The sequence below is a fragment of the Balaenoptera borealis genome (assembly GCF_965194805.1).
Source record: "Balaenoptera borealis genome assembly, chromosome: 21".
NCBI lineage: Eukaryota > Metazoa > Chordata > Mammalia > Artiodactyla > Balaenopteridae > Balaenoptera > Balaenoptera borealis.
The window spans coordinates 23,741,935-23,763,373 of record NC_138880.1 but is presented as its reverse complement, the minus strand read 5'-3'; the positions used below and the strand labels follow the sequence as shown (position 1 = coordinate 23,763,373).

The 21,439-nt window shown below is 40.9% G+C and overlaps 1 protein-coding gene across 6 annotated transcripts in view; it reads left to right on the top strand.

Annotated features, from left to right (window-relative positions):
* The window catches only part of SNX25 (sorting nexin 25), a 117,169-nt gene that overhangs the window by 33,037 nt on the left and 62,693 nt on the right, over nt 1–21,439 (top strand). For 5 of the 6 annotated variants that reach the window (XM_082375195.1, XM_082375192.1, XM_082375191.1 and 2 more), the window contains exons 3-5: nt 777–993; nt 5,433–5,605; nt 6,724–6,910. In XM_082375195.1, coding sequence (XP_082231321.1) covers nt 777–993; nt 5,433–5,605; nt 6,724–6,910 — 577 coding nt within the window. The remainder of the gene's footprint in view (nt 1–776; nt 994–5,432; nt 5,606–6,723; nt 6,911–21,439) is intronic. The other variant, XM_082375193.1, reaches the window with a different exon arrangement.

Sequence of the window (21,439 nt, the reverse complement as noted above, 5' to 3'; positions counted from 1 at the left end):
AGAAGGAGGGTAAAAGTATATAAAAGCCTGGAGGTCGTGTAATCCAGCCTACCATCTCAGGAAGTAATTTTTCCATGTCATCCTTGTCCATTAGATACTCAGCTTGTTTAAAAATTTCTTATGATGGAACATTCGTCATCTAATATGGCAGCCTCTCAAATAGCTTTAATGGTTTTATTCAGTTCTTCCTTATGTTGAACAGAAAAAACAACTTCCTTGTGATTTCCACCCATTGGTCCTATTTGTACTGTCTAGAGCAATTTAAAATTAAAAAAAAAAAAAATCAGAGAGTTTGGTACCAAGATAGAATATTTAAAGATTGGGCTATCTGAGAAAATCCAGTATCTGTGGTCACCACACCCCCAAAATTCTAGTTAGATGAGACGCTCTCATTTTGAAAGGCTTCAGGAAAGAGTATGTCTTCCCTTGTTTTGTTTTCTACTCTCTTTAAATTTTAAACAGTGAGGGGCTTCCCTGGCGGTCCAGCGGTTAAGACTTTGCCTTCCAGTGCAGGGGGTGTGAGTTTGACCCCTGGTCGGAGAGCTAAGATCCCACATGCCTCTCGGCCAAAAAACCAAAACATAAAACAGAAGCAATATTGTAACAGATTCAATAAAGACTTAAAAAAGAATGGTCCACATCAAAAAAAAAAAAAAGTCCACATATTTTAGACAGTGACTACTAAATAGCAGGTGGCCAGCTTCCAGTAGAAAAGTGGTCTCGTTGTCTGCTGCTTTCACCCATGTTTGACGCGTCGCTTTGTCTCTTCCCGGTAGTGTTTGACTACAGTTACAGAGACTACATCCTGTCCTGGTATGGAAGCCTCAGCAGAGACGAGGGGCAGCTCTACCACCTGCTTTCCGAGGACTTCTGGGAAGTTGCCAGACAGCTGCGCCACAGGCTGAGCCACGTGGACGTGGTCAGAGTTGTCTGCAATGATGTCGTGAGAGCTTTACTCGCTCACTTCTGTGACCTGAAGGCGGCGAACGCCAGGTAACTGTTATAATGGGAACAACCTCCCCTTCACCTTTATTCCCAGTAAAATATTTTCCTTATTGAGAAAGTGGTTGAAGTCAAACAAAACTCTGGCATATTCATCCTCTTGCTGACACTTGGCTGGAAATGTAGACATACTGGGGGGATAATTATAATGTTCTGATAGAGTAAATTAAAAAAAATTTTTAATAGAAAACCACTTTATAGACTTGTTTGATTTTGTCAATAACTGAAACAGTGAAATGAATTTTATGGAGCCAGCAGCACTATCATGAATTTATTTAGACAGTATTAAGGGTACCTAGAAACAGAACATTTAAATATAGTGCTTTACACTCTGAAGAGTGTCAGTGAGTTTTCAGTTTTCAGGAAAGTTTAAATGAAGTTCATTTTTGTGTGTGTGTGAGTCCTGTGTTAAGAGCTCTGTTGCATCACAATATCCTGAAAATTGATTTTTAAAAGGGACTCAGTGTTGGAGCATGTGGGCTGTAATTAGAGAAGGTCTTTCAGTGTGAAAACTGCTAATATTTAGGCTTGGTAGCCTTTTGTTCTGTTACACGGGAAGGGTTTGTGCCTGTGAGGTGACTCTGCCTATGGAAGAAGACTTCAACAAGGCCTTTCTGTGCTCATAACAAATTCTTATTCTCTTAGGTTTGCTGATAGGATCTTAAGTGTTTGTCTTACTCTTGTGTGAGTGACAGTAGGATGAGTCATAGCACCTCTAACTGGGACGTAAAGAGCAGTCTTATTGCAGTAAGTAGCCTTCTGCCCGTTTGGATCTGGACTCAGTTGGAGTAGGAGCGGGCTCCCCACCGGTCCCATGGCCTCTTCTCATTGATACCGTCTGCCTCTCCTGTCGGGACGAGGGACAGTATTTGCAAAATACGTCAGGGGATGAGGAAGCAGCGGCGTCCTCGTCGGGCAGGTGGTAACTCGCATTCTTCTGAGCAGCCCTGTCTCGCGGCTCTGTCAGAACGTACTCCCGTCCTGCCTGTGAGGTTGCTCTGGGGCCTGGCCGCCGAGGGCGGTGGGTCGTGCAGCAGCAGCTCTCTGTCCTTGGCTGTGCCGCCTCTTCCCACGAGTTGTCCTCTCTCCCCATGTCCGCCCGGCTCAGGTTCATGCGGCCAGAATCCACGGGGCCGCCATATGCCTGTCCTTTTCCAGCTTGCTGCCCCCAGTGTTTTTTGCAAACTTTAAAAATAAAACCAGGAATACATTTTATATTGTGATGCAGTTTCATCAAATAATGCTCAGTACCTGTGAAAACTTTGATATTTTTTGTTCTTTACCATTTAAAAAAAAATGGCATTTGACACTAAATTTTATTTTGTTCCTTGTGGGTCGCAACCCACGGTTTGAAAAAATTACTGTAGAGCTACGGTTTTCAGATTTCGTGGCCTCAGAGTCCCTCTACACTCATAAAAGTTATCAAGGACCTGAAAGAGCTTCTGTTTAAGCGGGTTAGAGCCGTGGTGTCCCAGGGCCGGCTTGTGCTGGGTGCGGGAGTGGACAGTGCACATCTGTCAACTCTGAGGTCAGTGATGATCACCTTGTCGGTTTGTAATTGGCCATGGCATGGGTATTTACACCTGAAATCGGCAAATGCTACAAATCGGAGCTTTTTTTCCCCCATGGAGAGCCAGTTGTTGAACATTTACCAGCTCGACACTCATCCTATCTGTCAATACTTACCATATTAGATATTAAACTGCGACAGTCAATACTTACCATATTAGATATTAAACTGAGATATTTTTTAAGTGTAGGAATACACAGTACATTTTCCACTTACCATCAGAGTGATGATGTCACCACACATCACATAGCCTCTGGAAAACTCCACTACAACTTGTGAGAGTGAAAAAGACACATGGACGTTTTGTGTTACTATGAATATGGTTTTGACCTCACAGATCCCCTGAAAGTGTCTTGGGGACACACAGGAGCCTATATATAGACCACCCTTTGAAAACCATTGTTTTTAGAGAAAGTAACTTCCAATAAGGGGGTATGTGAACTTATAAGGAAAGCAGAGAAATAGGACTCTTGGGTTACCTCCGTGGAGTCTCAAAAGCTTAGTTTCTGCTTCCGAGTGTTCAGAATCCCACACAGCACCTAATTTGCTGTGATATATGCCTGGTGGATACTGTCAAAGATTTGTTTGAATTCAGTCAGTGGAAGCTCATTTTAAAGTACTTAAATTATGGTTCAATAGAGGACAGTGTTTTATTATTATTATTATTTTTTGGCCGCGCTGCTCGGCATGTGGGATCTTAGCCCCCCCAACCAGGGATGGAACCTGTGCCCCCCTGCATTGGAAGTGTGGAGTCCTAACCACTGGACCACCAGGGAAGTCCCTAGAGGACAGTATTTCAGATCATTGTTTTATTCCAGTTAGAAGACTGATGAATTTAGGTTTGGGAGAAGAGCAAGTGGTTAGAGAAATTTAGTGTTTTTATGATTATCTGATTTCAACATGAGAGTATATTTTTCATTGAGACATTTATTTACCAGCTTCTGAAATTACTGCTTTTGTGGATAATACAGAGGTATTGTGATGAGTAAGCATCAGAATAATAGAAACAGAGAATTGATTCCATTTTAGAAGCTCCTTTCCTGTGGAATTCCAGTTTTCTCGTGCCAAGGGTAGATTTAGGCTATGCCTAGAAGCTTCTAGTTGATGATTCTTATTAAAGGAAAAAAAATCTACCTTTGTTCTCTGAGATTATGGGTATTTGAAAAAGTGCCAATAGGTCACTGGTGTTTTGCATATAGATGATCGTGCCCTGGAGGTGACTGCTGGGGATCTAATATCTGATTGTGCATCACCTTCTACAAATCACACAGTGAGACTGGCAGAAACCTAGGTTCGATGGTTATCTCGGTACTTGCCTGCCCCAGGTAAACAGTGCCCTCACCCCGGAAATCGCCGTTGGGGTACAGGTTTCCACTGGCTGCAAAATGACTGTGGCAGCCAGGAAGCACCCAATTGAGTTGGTCACTATCAGGCAAGAGAATAATAAACTGCATTAATAAAAGCAACACATCCTCTGGTTGACTGTTAGGCAATTGTGTGAGGCAGTTTTCCGGTCAGCCTGTATTTATTTCCCAGCTGACGTTCTGTTGGCTGCTTTAAGCCAATCCAGATCACACTTAATTTTTGCCTCTGCTTCCTCTTCCTTTGCCCCATCTGTCTTGTTCCAGCATGTTTCAGGAAAATCTAAAAATGATTGTTTTTATGCTATTACATCAATGGCATCTTTAATTTCACAGCCTCCTTTTTACAATCTGTGCATTTTGTTTACTGGTCAAGCACAGGCATGTTGTTTAAGGCACAAAATAATGCTTGTTTTCACATATATTTCTTCTGTATCTCTGAAATTTTTTTCCTTTTCACTTTAACAATCTCTGATTATGGTGTAGCGTTAAAGAGTCTGGACTTGAGAGTCAGACAGAACAGGACTTGAGAGTTATTTTTTTTTTTTTAATTTATTTATTTTTTATTTATTTTTATGGCTGTGTTGGGTCTTCATTTCTGTGTGAGGGCTTTCTCTAGTTGTGGCAAGCGGGGGCCACTCCTCATCGCGGTGCGCAGGCCTCTCACTATCGCGGCCTCTCTTGTTGCGGAGCACAGGCTCCAGATGCGCAGGCTCAGCAATTGTGGCTCACGGGCCCAGTTGCTCCGCGGCATGTGGGATCTTCCCAGACCAGGGCTCGAACCCATGTCCCCTGCATCGGCAGGCAGACTCTCAACCACTGCGCCACCAGGGAAGCCCGAGAGTTATTTCTACCATTTATTACCTCTGTAGCTTTGGACTCTTCACATAATCATTCAGATCCTTAATAATCTCATCTATAAAATGGTGATGATGATACCTACTTCTCGATGTAGGTGGGAAGATTAAATAATACTGCACGTATGAAATGTATTGAAGGTTAATGTCCTTTTGCTCACTCAAGGCATGAGAACCCAGAGGCAAGTACTAGGAGTTGGAGTAAACAAGTGGCAGATACACACTGACAGAAGGATGCTGCCAGGATCTGGTGACCCTGGTTTAATGCTTTGTTAGATTTTTCTTTTTTGGAAAAATGAAGCTATAGATCACATTTAGGGAGAGAGCTAGGAGACTTAAAAATAATCTAGTTAAAGAGCTACTCACCCCTGTCTAGATTGTTGCTGTGACTTGGGAGTCATGTATGAGGGTTGATGCTACTTAAGTTTGGAAATCCCGAAAGGCCATGCATTTGCATTTTTCCAGATTAGTCTGTGGTTGAGAAAATTATTGACTGTTGATATAGTCAAAGAGTGGACATAGGTATTAAAACTGATGCGTTGCCCATTTGAAATATTTTTTTACCTAATGGTACACAACCAAACTGTTTCTAGAAACATCTTTCCTTCCCTTTCCCTCTCTTCATGTATTTATTTTTTTCAGACATGAAGAACAGCCGAGGCCTTTTGTGTTGCATGCATTCTTGAGGAACTCAGATGATGAAGTAAGATTTCTACAAACGTGTTCTCGGGTTCTGGTGTTTTGTCTCCTCCCCTCAAAGGATGTCCAGTCTCTCAGCTTACGCATAATGCTCGCAGAAATTCTCACAGCAAAAGGTAGACTTTCATAAGTAATTGATATTACTAATGCGACACTTGTGCAAGCTAACGTGCTACATACGAATGTGATAACACTTTATATGACACCTATGCACACCTTGTATACTGTGGGACATACAGGAATTAAAGTATTTTCAAAAGGTCAGGTTTAAATGTCACTCAAAGAAGGCATCACTTGGCCCTATGTGATAAACAGATGTTTTATATAACATATTACCAAATACATAGTCCACTCTGTTGTTTATAATGGATAACCAGTCCTTATGCCCACCACAGTGTAGTATCCATTTGGGATAGATTTTGAGTTACCCAGGCCAGTTATGTGCTTTATGAAAGACTATCTATACTCAAACTCTAGTATGCATTTTCTTAAAATACCTTTGCTGCAGTATTCATTGACAATGCCTATATAACTTAGAATAAATAAAAGAGGAACTGTACCACAAAGTAATGTGATTATTGGAAAAAAAGTGTATCCAAGGAAATGCTTAGCTAGGATAAGAAAAAATGGAAGAAAATATCATCTAAGAGAAACTTTTCCTATCTCAGAATCTCAAACAAATAACGTTGTGTTTGATATGCAGTGATTTAATATCTCATTTATTATCTCAGGATTAACCAGCTGTACCCATTAGCTGATACAGCCAACCACAGAGAAAAGGGGAACTTTTTAACCTAAAGTTAGTAGGATGAATCTGTCATAGTGTCATTGACTTTTTTAACAACTTCCTCCCTGAGGTCTGTTCCACCAGTTGGGAGAATGTTAACTTTCATCTTTTGGCAGACAAAACATATTGAACCTTATAAAAGAAATCAAAGGAAAAAAATGAATGTACTTAATTTTGATAGCTTTGTTAACAACTTGGGTTCCAAATGGCTTTCTTTCATTATTCTTTTACATGTAACTCATTTGTTAAAACGACCACTTGGTTGTAGTCGTAACTAGTAACAAACCCAGAGGGATGGGTAGCTGTGTGTGGGGGTGTGTGTGTGTCTGTGGCCCATTTGGGTAGTTTTAAAATGTTTCCCAGATGTAGTTTCAATTATATAACATGAAAGCAATTCCTTTAAAGGAGAATACCCTTTTCAGTGGTGCTCTCTTCTCTGTCCCACAGTCTTAAAGCCAGTAGTGGAGTTACTTAGTAATCCAGATTACATTAACCAGATGTTGCTTGCCCAGTTGGAGCACAGAGAACAGATGAATGAACATCACAAGAGAGCCTACACCTATGCTCCCTCCTATGAAGAGTTCATCAAGCTTATTAACAGCAACTCTGATGTTGAGTTCTTGAAGCAACTAAGGTATTTGGTCTTTAATTATAGCATGACCGTGCTACTGATTATACTCCTCTACCTAGTTAGGTAAAAAAAAAAAAAAAATGTGGTTGTCAGGGAAGCAGAAATAAAGGAAGTCCATAAAACTTACTAATCAGTAACAGCAAGATTTATCCAGCTTCTCCCTTGGCAGTGGAATTCGTTCAAAGTATCATGTTTTTCAAATAATTAGGTTATAATAGAAAGCTGTTCAGTTGTTAGAACCTGCGTAGCTGCTCAGATGCTTACCTTGGAAAAGCAGTGGAAGGAAATACTGTTTTTTTTGGTTTTTTTAAAGGATAATTTTTAAAAAAATTATTTATTTATTTTTGGCTGCGTTGGGTCTTCGTCGCTGCGCACAGGCTTTCTTTAGTTGTGGCGAGCGGGGGCTACTCTTCGTTGCGGTGCGCGGGCTTCTTATTGCGGTGGCTTCTCTTGTTGCGGAGCACGGGCTCTAGGCGTGTGGGCTTCAGTAGTTGTGGCACACGGGCCTCAGTAGTTGTGGCTCGCGGGCTGTAGATCGCAGGCTCAGTAGTCGTGGCGCACGGGCTTAGTTGCACCGCAGCATGTGGGATCTTTCTGGACCAGGGCTCAAATCCATGTCCCTTGCGTTGGCAGGTGGATTCTTAACCACTGCGCCACCAGGGAAGCCCAATGCTGTGTTTTTAAAATTACAATGTAGACCATTTGTGTTGATTTTCATTTTTCTTAGAAAATACAGAGGCCCAGGTTTGGGAATAAAGGGTTCTTGACTAATTGTTTTGAGAAAACACATTTGAAATATACCCCAGAAATCTAATTTATAGGGGAGTTCAGTCTCCTTTACGGTACTTGAGGTATTTTTAGGGGTGAGTGTGTGTGTTTATTTTTAATTTTTAAAATACAGGTTATGCATATACAGTATGATTATATAGTATTGTGTAGTTTGTGGATTTTCTAGGCTTCTGTTTCTCTAGTTACCCTTCTGTTTAGTCTCCCCAAACAAGCATGCATGGGAGAAAGGGAACTCTGGCCTGTCCGCTTTGCTTTTGGTAGGTAGTTTTTGTAAGTCTCTGACGGAAAAGGAAAATATTGGCTGAAATTGGGTCTTTGCACTGTTTGAGGGCTTTGGACTTGCCACATTTGCCCCTGAACCAGGGTCAACATTAAAGTGAGTTATGCTGCTACATTTTCTAATCTGAATAATACACCCTCTAAGAAGCACACACTGTGGATGCGTCTGTGTTCTCGTAAACTGTGCTGTATCTTAATCTGGGTCCCACAAATGTATAATGATGGGTTCGATTGTATGACTTTGTTTACAAGTAATTTAATTCTTGTGAGATATAGTCTCTGAAGATTTTAATCATGTTTCTCTTTCCATTCATAATCTTGAATAGGCTATATGGTACTTATTTATTATAGATTTGTGATTATTTATGTCTGAATCTAGAAATTCCTTTTTCAAAATTGTGACACTTGAGCTGATAGAGAACCCGAGAGCCAATATTCCAAGTTTGTTACCTGAGGCTTACAGGTCACATCTACTCAAAGATCATCCTTACTGTGGCTTCCTCTGACTCCTTTTAAAGTGTCATTCCACAGAAAGTGAAAGAGCCCACAATGTCAGACACCCTTGTTGCCTCCTCGTCGCCTTAAAATTCTCAACACAACAACACACACACACCAAGCTCTGGTTCTAGAGACACTGTTCAAACTTATACTCTAATATTCCTCTGCCTGGTGCTTTTATAATATTGTTTCCAGATGTGCTGTGTGTGGTGTGACCAAGGTAATGTGATGACCACCCTCCATGGAATTACGATTTCCTCCTGAGACTGTTTATGAGCAGGTGATACCTCATGTTGATAAATTGTGGGTGCATTGAATTCCTCAGCATTTTCCCCTGCCAGACAGTCTCTCCACAATAAGGTCAGACATGGACCATTTGAAAACTCCAAGGAAGTTTAAGATAACAATCTAGAATCAGTAGTGGCAGATACTCAAGTGAATCAGTATTCATTCTTCCAGACTTGTGGATGAGTGTTCTATTTTCTGAACCAAACAAAAGATTCCAGCACTGCACACATGGTGACATAGTTAATGGTGTAACAAAAAGACGCCAAAAGACATTTTTTGATCAGAACTAATTATTTTGAATGATCAGCTATTGGTACTCCAGCACCATCTGTCATTTTGTATCTGAGCACAGTTCCTGTATTATAAGATGAGTGGATCTTGGTAAGAATTAATGGTTTATCTTCTTTAAAATGTGCTAGCGAAAGTCTCCAGACTATTTGAAATACTATGACTGTCTTAATGTTGGCAGTTTGTCATCGAGTCGGTAAAGGAGTAGCTCAGCAAGAACTGCCTTTTAGAAAAACAGAAGCATGGTATCTACCGTCCCAGGACGATTGGACAGACTGCTTTTGTCGCAGTCGGAGTGTTATGGATTGCCCTCCCTGTGTGGCAGCAGATTGCGCTAGAAGTGCCGCATAATCATTTTCCCCTTTCCCTCTCATATGTGATGGAACAAAAACAGTATAGGCACTTAAATCTTTTTTGACATCACTTCTTCTCGATCTCATAAATAGGGCAACACTGAAGGGTAGCCCACTGGGGGTCCCAGGAAGCAAGCCCTCTGTTGAGCGCTGGGAGACTTAAGGGGAAGTAGAAAAGCTGAACTAAAGAATGACTATTTCAAAAATTGAGATATAAGTCAAATACCATAGAATTCACAATTTTAAAGTGGACAGTTCCGTGGTTTTTAGTGTATTCAAAGGCCGTGCAACCATAACCACTAATTCCAGACTAGTTTCATCACCGTAAAAAGAAACCTCATACCCATTAGCAGTCATTTCCCATTCTTCTCCTCCCCCCAGCCCTTGGGAACCACTCATGTGCTTTCTGTCTCAGTAGATTTGCCTATTCTGGACATTTCATATAAATGGAATCATACAATATGTGTCCTTCTGTGTCTGGCTTCTTTCACTCAACATAATGTTTTCAAGGTTCATCCATGTTGCAGTATATATCAGTACTCCAGTTTTTTGGCTGAATACTATTCCATTGTATGAATATACCACATTTTGTTTATCCATTTATCAGTTAGTGGAAGATTTGGGTTGTTGCGCTTTGAAGAATGCCTTTTGAATGATCATTGAGCATCTTCAGCAGTACTATCAGTGACTGCTGATAAATGAGACTAAAATTAAGTGTTGCAGGTTCCTAACCTCTTCCTCTCACCACCTCCCCTCACTCTAAATACCTGCCACCAACAAGCAGTGTTGGAGTACAGACACCAGGAAGGGGTGTTCATTTAGTGCATTATTCCTTTTCCACATATTGTCTTCTCTTTTGTGTCCTCCACCCTACTGTTAGAAACACCTTACTCTAGGTTTCAATGGGGAGAACACTTGGAGGTACTTTGGTGATTAGACAATCAAACTCTTAAAGTGCCTTGTCTATTAGAAGCACAAAGAATCCATTTTCATGTGTCTTTTTGATATAAGTATATGTATGTATTTAATTAAGTGGATGTAATGACCTATTCTTCTGACCTCCATCCCTTTATAAGCTTTCAGTTCCTCACGTAAATCTTGGGAAGTATGTTGATAACTTCCTTTAGACAGGCTGCAAAATTCTCTTGTAACAAGGGGCATGAACTTCTTCAAAGAGTCAAATGTGCCTGGCAACATCAGCTCTGGGATCGTAATCCTGAAGAACGTATAGTCTCCTCAACAAGCTTGGCAAAGAACCTTAGGAGAAAATACTGTGAAAGGCATTTTTGTCAATGACAGATACACACGTCCAGAGTTGCTCTCTGTATACTTGGTTAAACAGTGCATTGTCCTGGGGCATCTTTCCTGGACCTGTGACCACGAGACAGTTCCTTGGGCATTGCCTTATTGTGACATTTTAGGTAGTTCTCTTTGATGTGGCACTGGTATATCTTTTATCCTTGGGGTGGTTGTCCCTATCCGTTGTATCTGAGGCACAGACCTGAGGACTAATTTTTACTCCCTGCTTCTTGCACTAGAGAGGCTACCAGGAACAACTCTGTGATGGCAGAGATTGATCTTTTTGCTCAAAGAGTAGGTGATGCTGCATAAATTATCTTGTTACTTGGCTACTTACTGTTCATCTGATAAAAAAAAATTGCCCTCTCTTTAAGGGTCAGTTCTGCTCACTCGTATTGACCGGCAGAGTTGCTTTTTATCAGACTTCTGTCTAAAACCCACGTCGATGAGACTTATCAGCCACATAGCACGAATGGAGCTGCTTTCTTCAATCATAGTCTCAACTCTTCTGTTGTTTTTCTGGTACAGTGAGAGTCCTCTGCCCTCTGACTTTATTAGGGTTTTAGGTCATTATCTTCAAACTGCTCTCAGTAAAATTTTGGGGTAGGCTGCATAAGCCAGGGAATGCGTCTTACTTAGACTAAGTGAAACCATCCACTTTTATTTTATACATATTTGGGAGTTAGATGAATGTTTTATAAAGGAAATAGTCATTCAGCTCTGCCAGGCTGGAGTGCATTAAAAATAAACAAACAACAACAACAACAAACCCTTAAAGGTGCTATTTGTAGTTCTGCAGTAGTTTGTTGTTTTCTCTGAGCGAGCATGCGATCTTTTCACAGTAGGATTATAAAGCTAGAAATGCGTCCTTCAGGTATACTAAGTTAGTGGGTTTTTTGTTTGTTTGTTTGTTTTAACATCTTTATTGGAGTATAATTGCGTTACATTGCTGTGTTAGTTTGTGCTGTATAACAAAGTGAGTCAGCTATACGTATACTTACATCCCCATATCCCCTCCCTCTTGTGTCTCCCTCCCACCCTTCCTATCCCACCCCTCTAGGTGGTCACAAAGCACCCAGCTGATCTCCCTGTGCTATGCGGCTGCTTCCCACTAGCTATCTATTTTACATTTGGTAGTGTATATATGTCCATGCCACTCTCTCACTTCGTCCCAGTTTACCCTTCCCCCGCCCTGTGTCCTTAAGTACACTCTCTATGTCTGCGTCTTTATTCCTGTCCTGCCCCTAGGTTCTTCAGAACCATTTTTTTTTTTTTAGGTTCCATATATATGTGTTAGCGTACGGTATTTGTTTTTCTCTTTCTGACTTACTTCACTCTGTATGACAGACTCTAGGTCCATCCACCTCACTACAAAGAACTCAATTTCGTTCCTTTTTATGGCAGGGTAACATTCCATTGTATATATGTGCCACGTCTTCTTTATCCATTTGTCTGTCAATGGGCATTTAGGTTGCTTCCATGACCTGGCTATAATAAATAGTGCTGCAATGAACATTGGGGTGTACGTGTCTTTTTAAAAAAGTTTTCTCTGGGTATATGCCCAGTAGTGGAATTGCTATGTCATATGGTAGTTCTATTTTTATTTTTTTAAGGAACCTCCATACTGTTCTCCACAGTGGCTGTATCAATTTACATTCCCACCAACAGTGCAGGAGGGTTGCCTTTTCTGCACACCCTCTCCAGCATTTATTGTTTGTAGATTTAAAAAAAAAAAATTTATTTTATTTATTTATTTATTTATTTTTGGCTGCGTTGGGTCTTCATTGCTGTGCACAGACTTTCTCTAGTTGCGGCGAGCAGGGACTACTCTTCGTTGCGGTGCGTGGGCTTCTCACTGCGGTGGCTTCTCTTGTTGCGGAGCATGGTCTCTAGGCGGGTGGGCTTCAGTAGCTGTGGCACGCGGGCTCAGGAGTTGTGGCTCACAGGCTCTAGAGCACAGGCTCAGTAGTTGCGGCACATGGGCTTTGTTGCTCCACGGCACGTGGGATCTTCCCGGACTAGGGCTTGAACCCGTGTCCCCTGCATTGGCAGGCGGATTCTTAACCACTGTGCTCCCAGGGAAGCCCTGTTTGTAGATTTTTTGATGATGGCCATTCTGAGCAGTGTGAGCTGATACCTCATTGTAGTTTTGATTTGCATTTCTCTAATGATTGATGATGTTGAGCATCCCTTCATGGGTTTGTTGGCAATCTGTATATCTTCTTTGGAGAAATGTCGATTTAGGTCTTCTGCTCATTTTTGGATTGTGTTGTTTGTTTTTTTGATATTGAGCTGCATGAGCTGCTTGTATATTTTGGAGATTAATTCTTTGTCAGTTGATTCATTTGCAAATATTTCCTCGCATTCTGAGGGTTGTCTTTTCGTCTTGTTTATGGTTTCCTTTGCTGTGCAAAAGCTTTTAAGTTTCATTAGGTCCCATTTGTTTATTTTTGTTTTTATTTCCATTTCTCTAGGAGGTGGGTCAAAAAGGATCTTGCTGTGATTTATGTCATAGAGTGTTCTGCCTATGCTTTCCTTTAAGAGTTTTACAGTGCCTAGCCTTACATTTAGGTCTTTAATCCATTTTGAGTTTACTTTTGTGTGTGGTGTTAGGGAGTGTTCTAATTTCATTCTTTTACATGTAACTATCCAGTTTTCCCAGCACCACTTATTGAAGAGGCTGTCTTTTCTCCACTGTATATTCTTGCCTCCTTTATCAAAGATAAGGTGACCATGTGCGTGGGTTTATCTCTGGGCTTTCTATACTGTTCCATTGATCTATATTTCTGTTTTTGTGCCAGTCTGAAGACAGGAAGCCTGATCCCTCAGCTCCATTTTTCTTTCTCAGGATTGCTTTAGCTATTCGGAGTCTTTTGTGTTTCAATACAAATTGTGAAATTTTTTGTTCTAGTTCTGTGAAAAATGCCATTGGTAGTTTGATAGGGATTACACTGCATCTGTAGGTTGCTTTGGGTAGTATAGTTGTTTTCATAATGTTGATTCTTCCAATCCAAGCACATGGTATATCTCTCCATCTGTTTGTATCATCTTTAATTTCTTTCATCAGTGTCTTGTAGTTTTCTGCATACAGGTCTTTTGTCTCCTTAAGTAGGTTTATTCCTAGGTATTTTATTCTTTTTGTTGCAGTGGTAAATGGGAGTGTTTCCTTAATTTCTCTTTCAGATTTTTCATCATTAGTGTATAGGAATGCAAGAGATTTCTGTGCATTAATTTTGTATACTGCTGCTTTACCAAATTCATTGATTAGCTCTAATACTTTTCTGGTAGCATCTTTCGGATTCTCTATGTACAATATCATGTCATCTGCAAACAGTGACAGTTTTTCTTCTTCTTTTCCTATTTGGGTTCCTTTCATTTCTTTTTCTTCTCTGATTGCTGTGGCTAAAACTTCAAAAACTATGTTGAATAATAGTGGTGAGAGTGGGCAGCCTTGTCTTGTTCCTGATCTTAGTGGAAATGGTTTCAGTTGTTCACCATTGAGAACAATGTTGGCTGTGGGTTTGTCATATATGGCCTTTATTATGTTGACGTAAGTTCTCTGTATGCCTACTTTCTGGAGGGTTTTTATCATAAATGGGTGTTGAATTTTGTCAAAAGCTTTTTCTGCATCTGTTGAGATGATCATATGGTTTTTATCCTTCAATTTGTTAGTATGGTGTATCACATCGATTGATTTGCATATATTGAAGAATCCTTGCATTCCTGGGATAAACCCCACTTGATCATGGTGTATGATCCTTTTAATGTGCTGTTGGATTCTGTTTGCTAGTATTTTGTTGAGGATTTTTGCATCTGTGTTCATCAGTGATATTGGCCTGTAGTTTTCTTTTTTTGTGACATCTTTGTCTGGTTTTGGTATCAGGGTGATGGTGGCCTCGTAGAATGAGTTTGGGAGTGTTCCTCCCTCTGCTATATTTTGGAAGAGTTTGAGAAGGATAGGTGTTAGCTCTTCTCTAAATGTTTGATAGAATTCACCTGTGAAGCCATCTGGTCGTGGGATTTTGTTTGTTGGAAGATTTTTAGTCACAGTTTCAATTTCAGTGCTTGTGATTGGTCTGTTTATATTTTCTATTTCTTCCTGGTTCAGTCTCGGAAGGTTGTGCTTTTCTAAGAATTTGTCCATTTCTTCCAGGTTGTCCATTTTATTGGCATATAGTTGCTTGTAGTAATCTCTCATGATCCTTTGTATTTCTGCAGTGTCAATTGTTACTTCTCCTTTTTCATTTCTAATTCTGTTGACTTGAGTCTTCTCCCTTATTTTCTTGATGAGTCTGGCTAATGGTTTATCAATTTTGTTTATCTTCTCAAAGAACCGACTTTTAGTTTTATTGATCTTTGCTATCGTTTCCTTCATTTCTTTGTCATGTATTTCTGATCTGATCTTTATGATTTCTTTCCTTCTGCTAACTTTGGGGTTTTTTTGTTCTTCTTTCTCTAGTTGCTTTAGGTGTAAGGTTAGGTTGTTTGTTTGAGATGTTTCTTGTTTCTTGAGGTAGGATTGTATTGCTGTAAACTTCCCTCTTAAAACTGCTTTTGCTGCATGCCACAGGTTTTGGGTCGTTGTGTTTTCATTGTCATTTGTTTCTAGGTATTTTTTGATTTCCTCTTTGATTTCTTCAGTGATCTCTTGGTTATTGAGTAGTGTATTGTTTAGCCTCCATGTGTTTGTATTTTTTACAGATTTTTTTTCCTGTAATTGATATCTAGTCTCATAGCATTGTGGTCGGAAAAGATACTTGATACAATTTCAGTTTTCTTAAATTTACCAAGACTTGATTTGTGACCCAGGATATGATCTATCCTGGAGAATGTTCCATGAGCATTTGAGAAGAAAGTGTGTTCTGTTGTTTTTGGATGGAATGTCCTATAAATATCAATTAAATCCATCTTGTTTAATGTGTCATTTAAAGCTTGTGTTTCCTTATTTATTTTCATTTTGGTTATCTGTCCAATGGTGAAAGTGGGGTGTTAAAGTCCCCTACTATTATTGTGTTACTGTTGATTTCCCCTTTTATGGCTGTTAGCATTTGCCTTATGTATTGAGGTGCTCCTATGTTGGGTGCATAAATATTTACAATTGTCATATCTTCTTCTTGGATTGATCCCTTGATCATTATGTAGTGTCCTTCTTTGTCTCTTGTAATAGTCTTTATTTTAAAGTCTATTTTGTCTGATATGAGAATTGCTACTCCAGCTTTCTTTTGATTTCCATTTGCATGGAGTATCTTTTTCCATCCCCTCACTTTCAGTCTGTATGTGTCCCTAGGTCTGAAGTGGGTCTCTTGTAAACAGCATATATATGGGTCTTGTTTTTGTATCCATTCAGCGAGCCTGTGTCTTTTGGTTGGAGCATTTAATCCATTCACGTTTAAGGTAATTATCGATATGCATGTTCCTATTCCCATTTTCTTAATTGTTATGGGTTTGTTTTTGTAGGTCCTTTTCTTCTCTTGTGTTTCCCACTTAGAGAAGTTCCTTTAGCATTTGGTGTAGAGCTGGTTTGGTGGTGCTGAATTCTCTTAGCTTTTGCTTGTCTGTAAAGGTTTTAATTTCTCCGTTGAATCTGAATGAGGTCCTTGCTGGGTAGAGTAATCTTGGTTGTAGATTTTTCCCTTTCATCACTTTAAATATGTCCTGCCACTCCCTTCTGGCTTGCAGAGTTTCTGCTGAAAGATCAGCTGTTAACCTTATGGGGATTCCCTTGTATGTTATTTGTTGCTTTTCCCTTCCTGCTTTCAGTATTTTTTCTTTGTATTTAACATTTGATAGCTTGATTAATATGTGTCTTGGCGTGTTTCTCCTTGAATTTATCCTTTTTGGGACTCTCTGTGCTTCCTGGAGTTGATTGACTATTTCCTTTCCCATATTAGGGAAGTTTCCAATTCTAATCTCTTCAAATATTTTCTCAGTCCCTTTCTGTTTCTCTTCTTCTTCTGGGACCCCTGTAATTTGAATGTTGGTGCATTTAATGTTGTCCCAGAGGTCTCTGAGACTGTCCTCAATTCTTTTCATTCTTTTTTCTTTATTCTGCTCTGCAGTAGTTATTTCCACTAATTTATCTTCCAGGTCACTTATCCGTTCTTCTGCCTCAGTTATTCTGCTATTGATTCCTTCTAGAGAATTTTTAATTTCATTAATTGTGTTGTTCTTCATTGTCTGTGTGCTCTTTAGTTCTTCTAGTTCCTTGTTAAACGTTTCTTGTATTTTCTCCATTCTATTTCCAAGATATTTGATCATCTTTACTATCATTACTCTGAATTTTTTTTCAGGTAGAGTGCCTGTTTCCTCTTCATTTGTTTGGTCTGCTCGGTTTTTACCTTGCTCCTTCATCTGGTGTGTATTACTCTGTCTTCTCATTTTGCTTAACTTACTGTGTTTGGGGTCTCCTTTTTGCATGCTGCAGGTTCGTAGTTCCTGTTGTTTTTGGTGTCTGCCCCCAGTGGGTAAGGTTGGTTCAGTGGCTTGTGTAGGCTTCCTGGTGGAGGGGACTGGTGCCTGTGTTCTGGTGGATGAGGCTGGATCTTGTCTTTCTGGTGGGCTGGACCACGTCCGGTGGTGTGTTTTTGGGGTGTCTGTGAACTTATTATGATTTTAGGCAGCCTCTCTGCTCATGGGTAGGGTTGGGTTCCTGTCTTTCTAGTTGTTTGGCATGGGGTGTCCAGCACTGGAGCTTGCTGGTCGTTGAGTGGAGCTGGGTCTTAGCGTTGAGATGGAGATCTCTGGGAGAGCTCTCGCCGATTTATATTACATGGGGCTGGGAGGTCTCTGGTGGTCCAAAGTCCTGAAGTCGGCTCTCCCACCTCAGAGGCTCAGGCCTGATAGCCGGCTGGAGCACCAAGACCCTGTCAGCCACACGACTTTTGGTAAGTCTGAGGTCTTCTGCCAGCATTCAGTAGGTGTTCTGTCGGAGTTGTTCTACATGTGGATGTATCTCTGATGTATTTGTGGGGAGGAAGGTGATCTCCACGTCTTACTCCTCCGCCATCTTGAAGGTCCTCTCTCTTCACACCTCCTGTTTCTAGAGGATCCACATTTCATCTGGAAAGGACATAGATCTGGCAATCTCACTTCAGGCCTAGCCCTTCCACCTTTTTTCCCTTTGTGCTTAGTCTATTTCACCTGCTCATAGCGGACCCTGTGCAGAGGCCTTGCCCCCAGCCCTTCAGGCCAGAGTTCCTCGTGAAACGGCTGAGCTGACGCCTCAGCTCGGGACGTGTGCTGAAGCTCCTCACGAGACACTCAACTCAAGATGGCCTGAGTTAGTGGTTTTTAACCCTGTCTGTATGTTAGAATCAACCAGGCTTTAAAACATTACAGTTTGATATCCTGCTGTCCCTTTGAGGTACTTCCTTTTCTGGCATCCAAGATGTCAAAATGAGGATATGGGAGCTAGACTGGTTTAATATTTTGAATTTTCTGGGTCTTCTAGTAGGAGCAGTGATCAACTCTGCTAACAAAAGAGGAGCCAGAAATCTGAGTGTCATGTTGATGCAGGATGTTAAAGGGCAGCTGAATAGATTCCCACCTGGTGTGGCTGTGGGGGTGATGGCCACCATCAAGGAAGGCAGAGCAGTGTTCAGAGTCTAGGTGCATCCCTTTGTGAAACTCCACGTCACAGCCATACTAGAGAAAGGACTGTGTGTTCCTTTATTTTGACGATAAAGCAGGAGTCAAACTGAATGTTAAGCAAAGGAGCAGTGAAAGGTTTTGCCCCAGTGGAACCTCTTGTAAAGAAGTAGGCAGACCGTGGTCCAGGAATCTGGCACATCCAGGGCTGCCTGCATTCTGTAATTCTTCAGCGCATTTGTGAAAAGTACCCTGATGAAGATTACTTGGTCCTCTATGGAAGATACAGATGCCTAGGCTTCACCCCCAGGAACTTTTATGTAACTGGTCTAGAGTGGATCTGGGGCATCAGTTCCCCAGGTGATTATAAAATGCAGTTAATGCACCGAGAATCTCTTTTAAACGTAATGTGCTTTCACGTGCTGCCAGTCTGAAGTCTCGGCTAGATGTCGTGTCATGTGATTCATTATATTCTGATTCTTTGAAAACTGTTTATTACTGTTTGAGATATATGGTAACTCTGTTGAGGAGAATACTGACTAATCAGGACGCCTCATTCTTCTGCCATGATTACTGTAATGAACAGAGGGCATTTTATCACTGACCTTACTGAGAGGTGTGTTTAACCCGAGGTTTCTCAGCCTCGGCAAAACTGACATGTGGGGCTTGACAGCCCTTTGTTGTGGGAGTTGTCCTGTTACCTGCAGGATGTAAGCAGCATCCCTAGCGCCCCTACCCACTGAACGCCAGTAGCACCCGCGCTGCTGTGTCAACCAGCAATGTCTCTGGACGTTGCCAGATGTCCTCTGGGGGACAAAATTGTCCTTGCTTAAGAGCCACTGGTTTAACCCCGTGAACAGTTTGGAGGTACTGTACTTATATTAGTTAGGATTAGATACAGCTGAAAATTATAGAAAACCCACAAAATAATGATGCCTTGTCAAAGTACAGAGGGTTTTTCTTCCTCCTTGCTTAAGGGAAGTCTGCAGTACCCAGTCCAGGGCTGGTACGGGGCCCCGCCTTCCTCAAGGACCCAGGCTCCCCCTGGCTCACTGCTCTGCCATCCTGTATTCCGGAGTCCTCCTGGTTCAGGATGTTCTCTAGGATGCCATCCGTCATACCCTAATCCCAGGAAGTGGGATGGAGGCAGGGAAACATGGTGGCCAAGGTCCTGTACTGCTTGTCTTTTAAGGAAATTTCTGGAAGCTGCTACATGACATTTTTGTTTATGTTTCGTTGGTCGAAACAATTGAGAAAAAGCAAGTAGTCTCATTCTGGGCACCCTTAGGCTTCGTTAAAAATGGAGGGTTCTATTACTGAGGAAGGAAAAAGAATGGGTATGGAAGAGGCAAATAGCTGTTTTTGCTACAGTACTTCATGTTTTGTAGTTATAGTGAGGCAGGATAGCACTGCTTCCCACACAGGCATTGGAGAAATGACTGCTTCCCTGGACTGGGCATTTGCCAGGGTTAAAGAGATGCCAAGCAAATGCTCAAGAAAGGAAAACTTTGTTTTTAAGCTACCATTTGTTAACTATCTGATGTGTGTCAAGCTAGGTTGACACTAGGTGTTAGGTTCTTTATAATTATCATCTGATTGTTACAACCACCATGTGAAGTAGGTACTGTGATTCTCATTATTTGGTTGAGGAGAGGAAAGCGACTTGCCCCGGATTACAAAGCTAATAAGTAACGGAGCTGGGATTTGAATTCAGGTCTGTCTGACTTCAAACCCCATATGTAAAGCTGGGTAACTTGCTAGCCAGGTGGGCAGAGAACAGCAGTGACACACGACCCCAGCCTTGTGGGATTTTCTGCAGGTGTGGAGATAACTCTCTATCTACTGTACGTGAGCCTTTGCAGGCACTAATCCTTGCGTGGGGAACAATGCCATCAGAAGTACCGTCATCTTTTATTAAGGCAGTGACAGACTGCCAGAGAAACAAGTAGTAAGAAAGAAAATCAGAGCAGCCTGTCACTGCCAGAATCTCATTTGCCACCAGCCCAAATCTTTATTAGAGTTTTCAGTTCTGTATTTGTTTACTTCTGACCCTCATTGAAAGAGCACTGTGGAGCATCTAAAAATAGATAGGAAATTCTAATAATGAACGAAAGGTTTAAAATTAAAGAGATTAAGGATTATTTAGTCTGGAGAAGAGAAGGGGAACCTTTTATCTGGCACATACTGAGGTTGGTGTGGTGTTTTTCAGTTTTACCAGACTAAAGCAAGAGGCAATGGGCATAATGAATGGATTAACTTAAGAGATCATGCCTAACAATGGGTTACAGAGGGGTCGCTTAGTACTTTTTCTCTAGATATCGTAAGGGGGTGGATTTTCAGCTCTGAATCAGTTTAGGTGCATTTGCACATGAGGATAATATTAAAAGTATTAAAATTCTTAAAATTGCATGCTTCTGTGTAGAAGAACTTAAATTAGTTGAATGTGCAGTGTTTTGAACAGTGATTCTGAAGACGTGAATCTTGCAGTAAAATAGGATTACATTGTAGAGGAACAAGAAAAAAGAAATCACGCATACCTAAGACAACCTACTGCAGCGTGTCAGAAATCACTGAGCACGTGTGAACTGCTGAGGAAGGCTCGTGTGGGTGGACAGGGAGATGGAAATTCGTAAGTGTAAAACAGAAGCCTGGCAAATTTTTATGAAAAGAATAAATGAATATAAATTTAGTTTTAAAAAAACACATTAAAATGTGAGGCTGCCTATGAAAAGTGTTCTAAAAGATCTTTCAGTTTTATGAAAAATAAAAGTACATTGACTTTAGAATATAACTGCTTCTAGTGTCTTAGAAATAGCAGAGGACACAGAGGTGGAAGTTAAACATATCCGAGAACACAGATTATTTTCATTTAGGAGGAAAGACAAGTAAGTGTTGGCAGCAATGTAAAATTTGATACGAGAAGGGGAGTTTTGGTATGAAGAAGTTTATGATGTCTCTGAAATTAAAGAATTCATTATGTGCTTGCATTTAGAGCAGCGCTGGTGCCGTGTTAGGCGTGGGTAAAGGGTTACCTGCTTTCTGAACGACAGTTGGGACCACAAGTCAGTTTATGTAAAGCACTTGGCCCAGGACCTGTATATTCCTAATTGTTAGCTGATACTATTATTGTTATTGTTTATGATCATTAGAC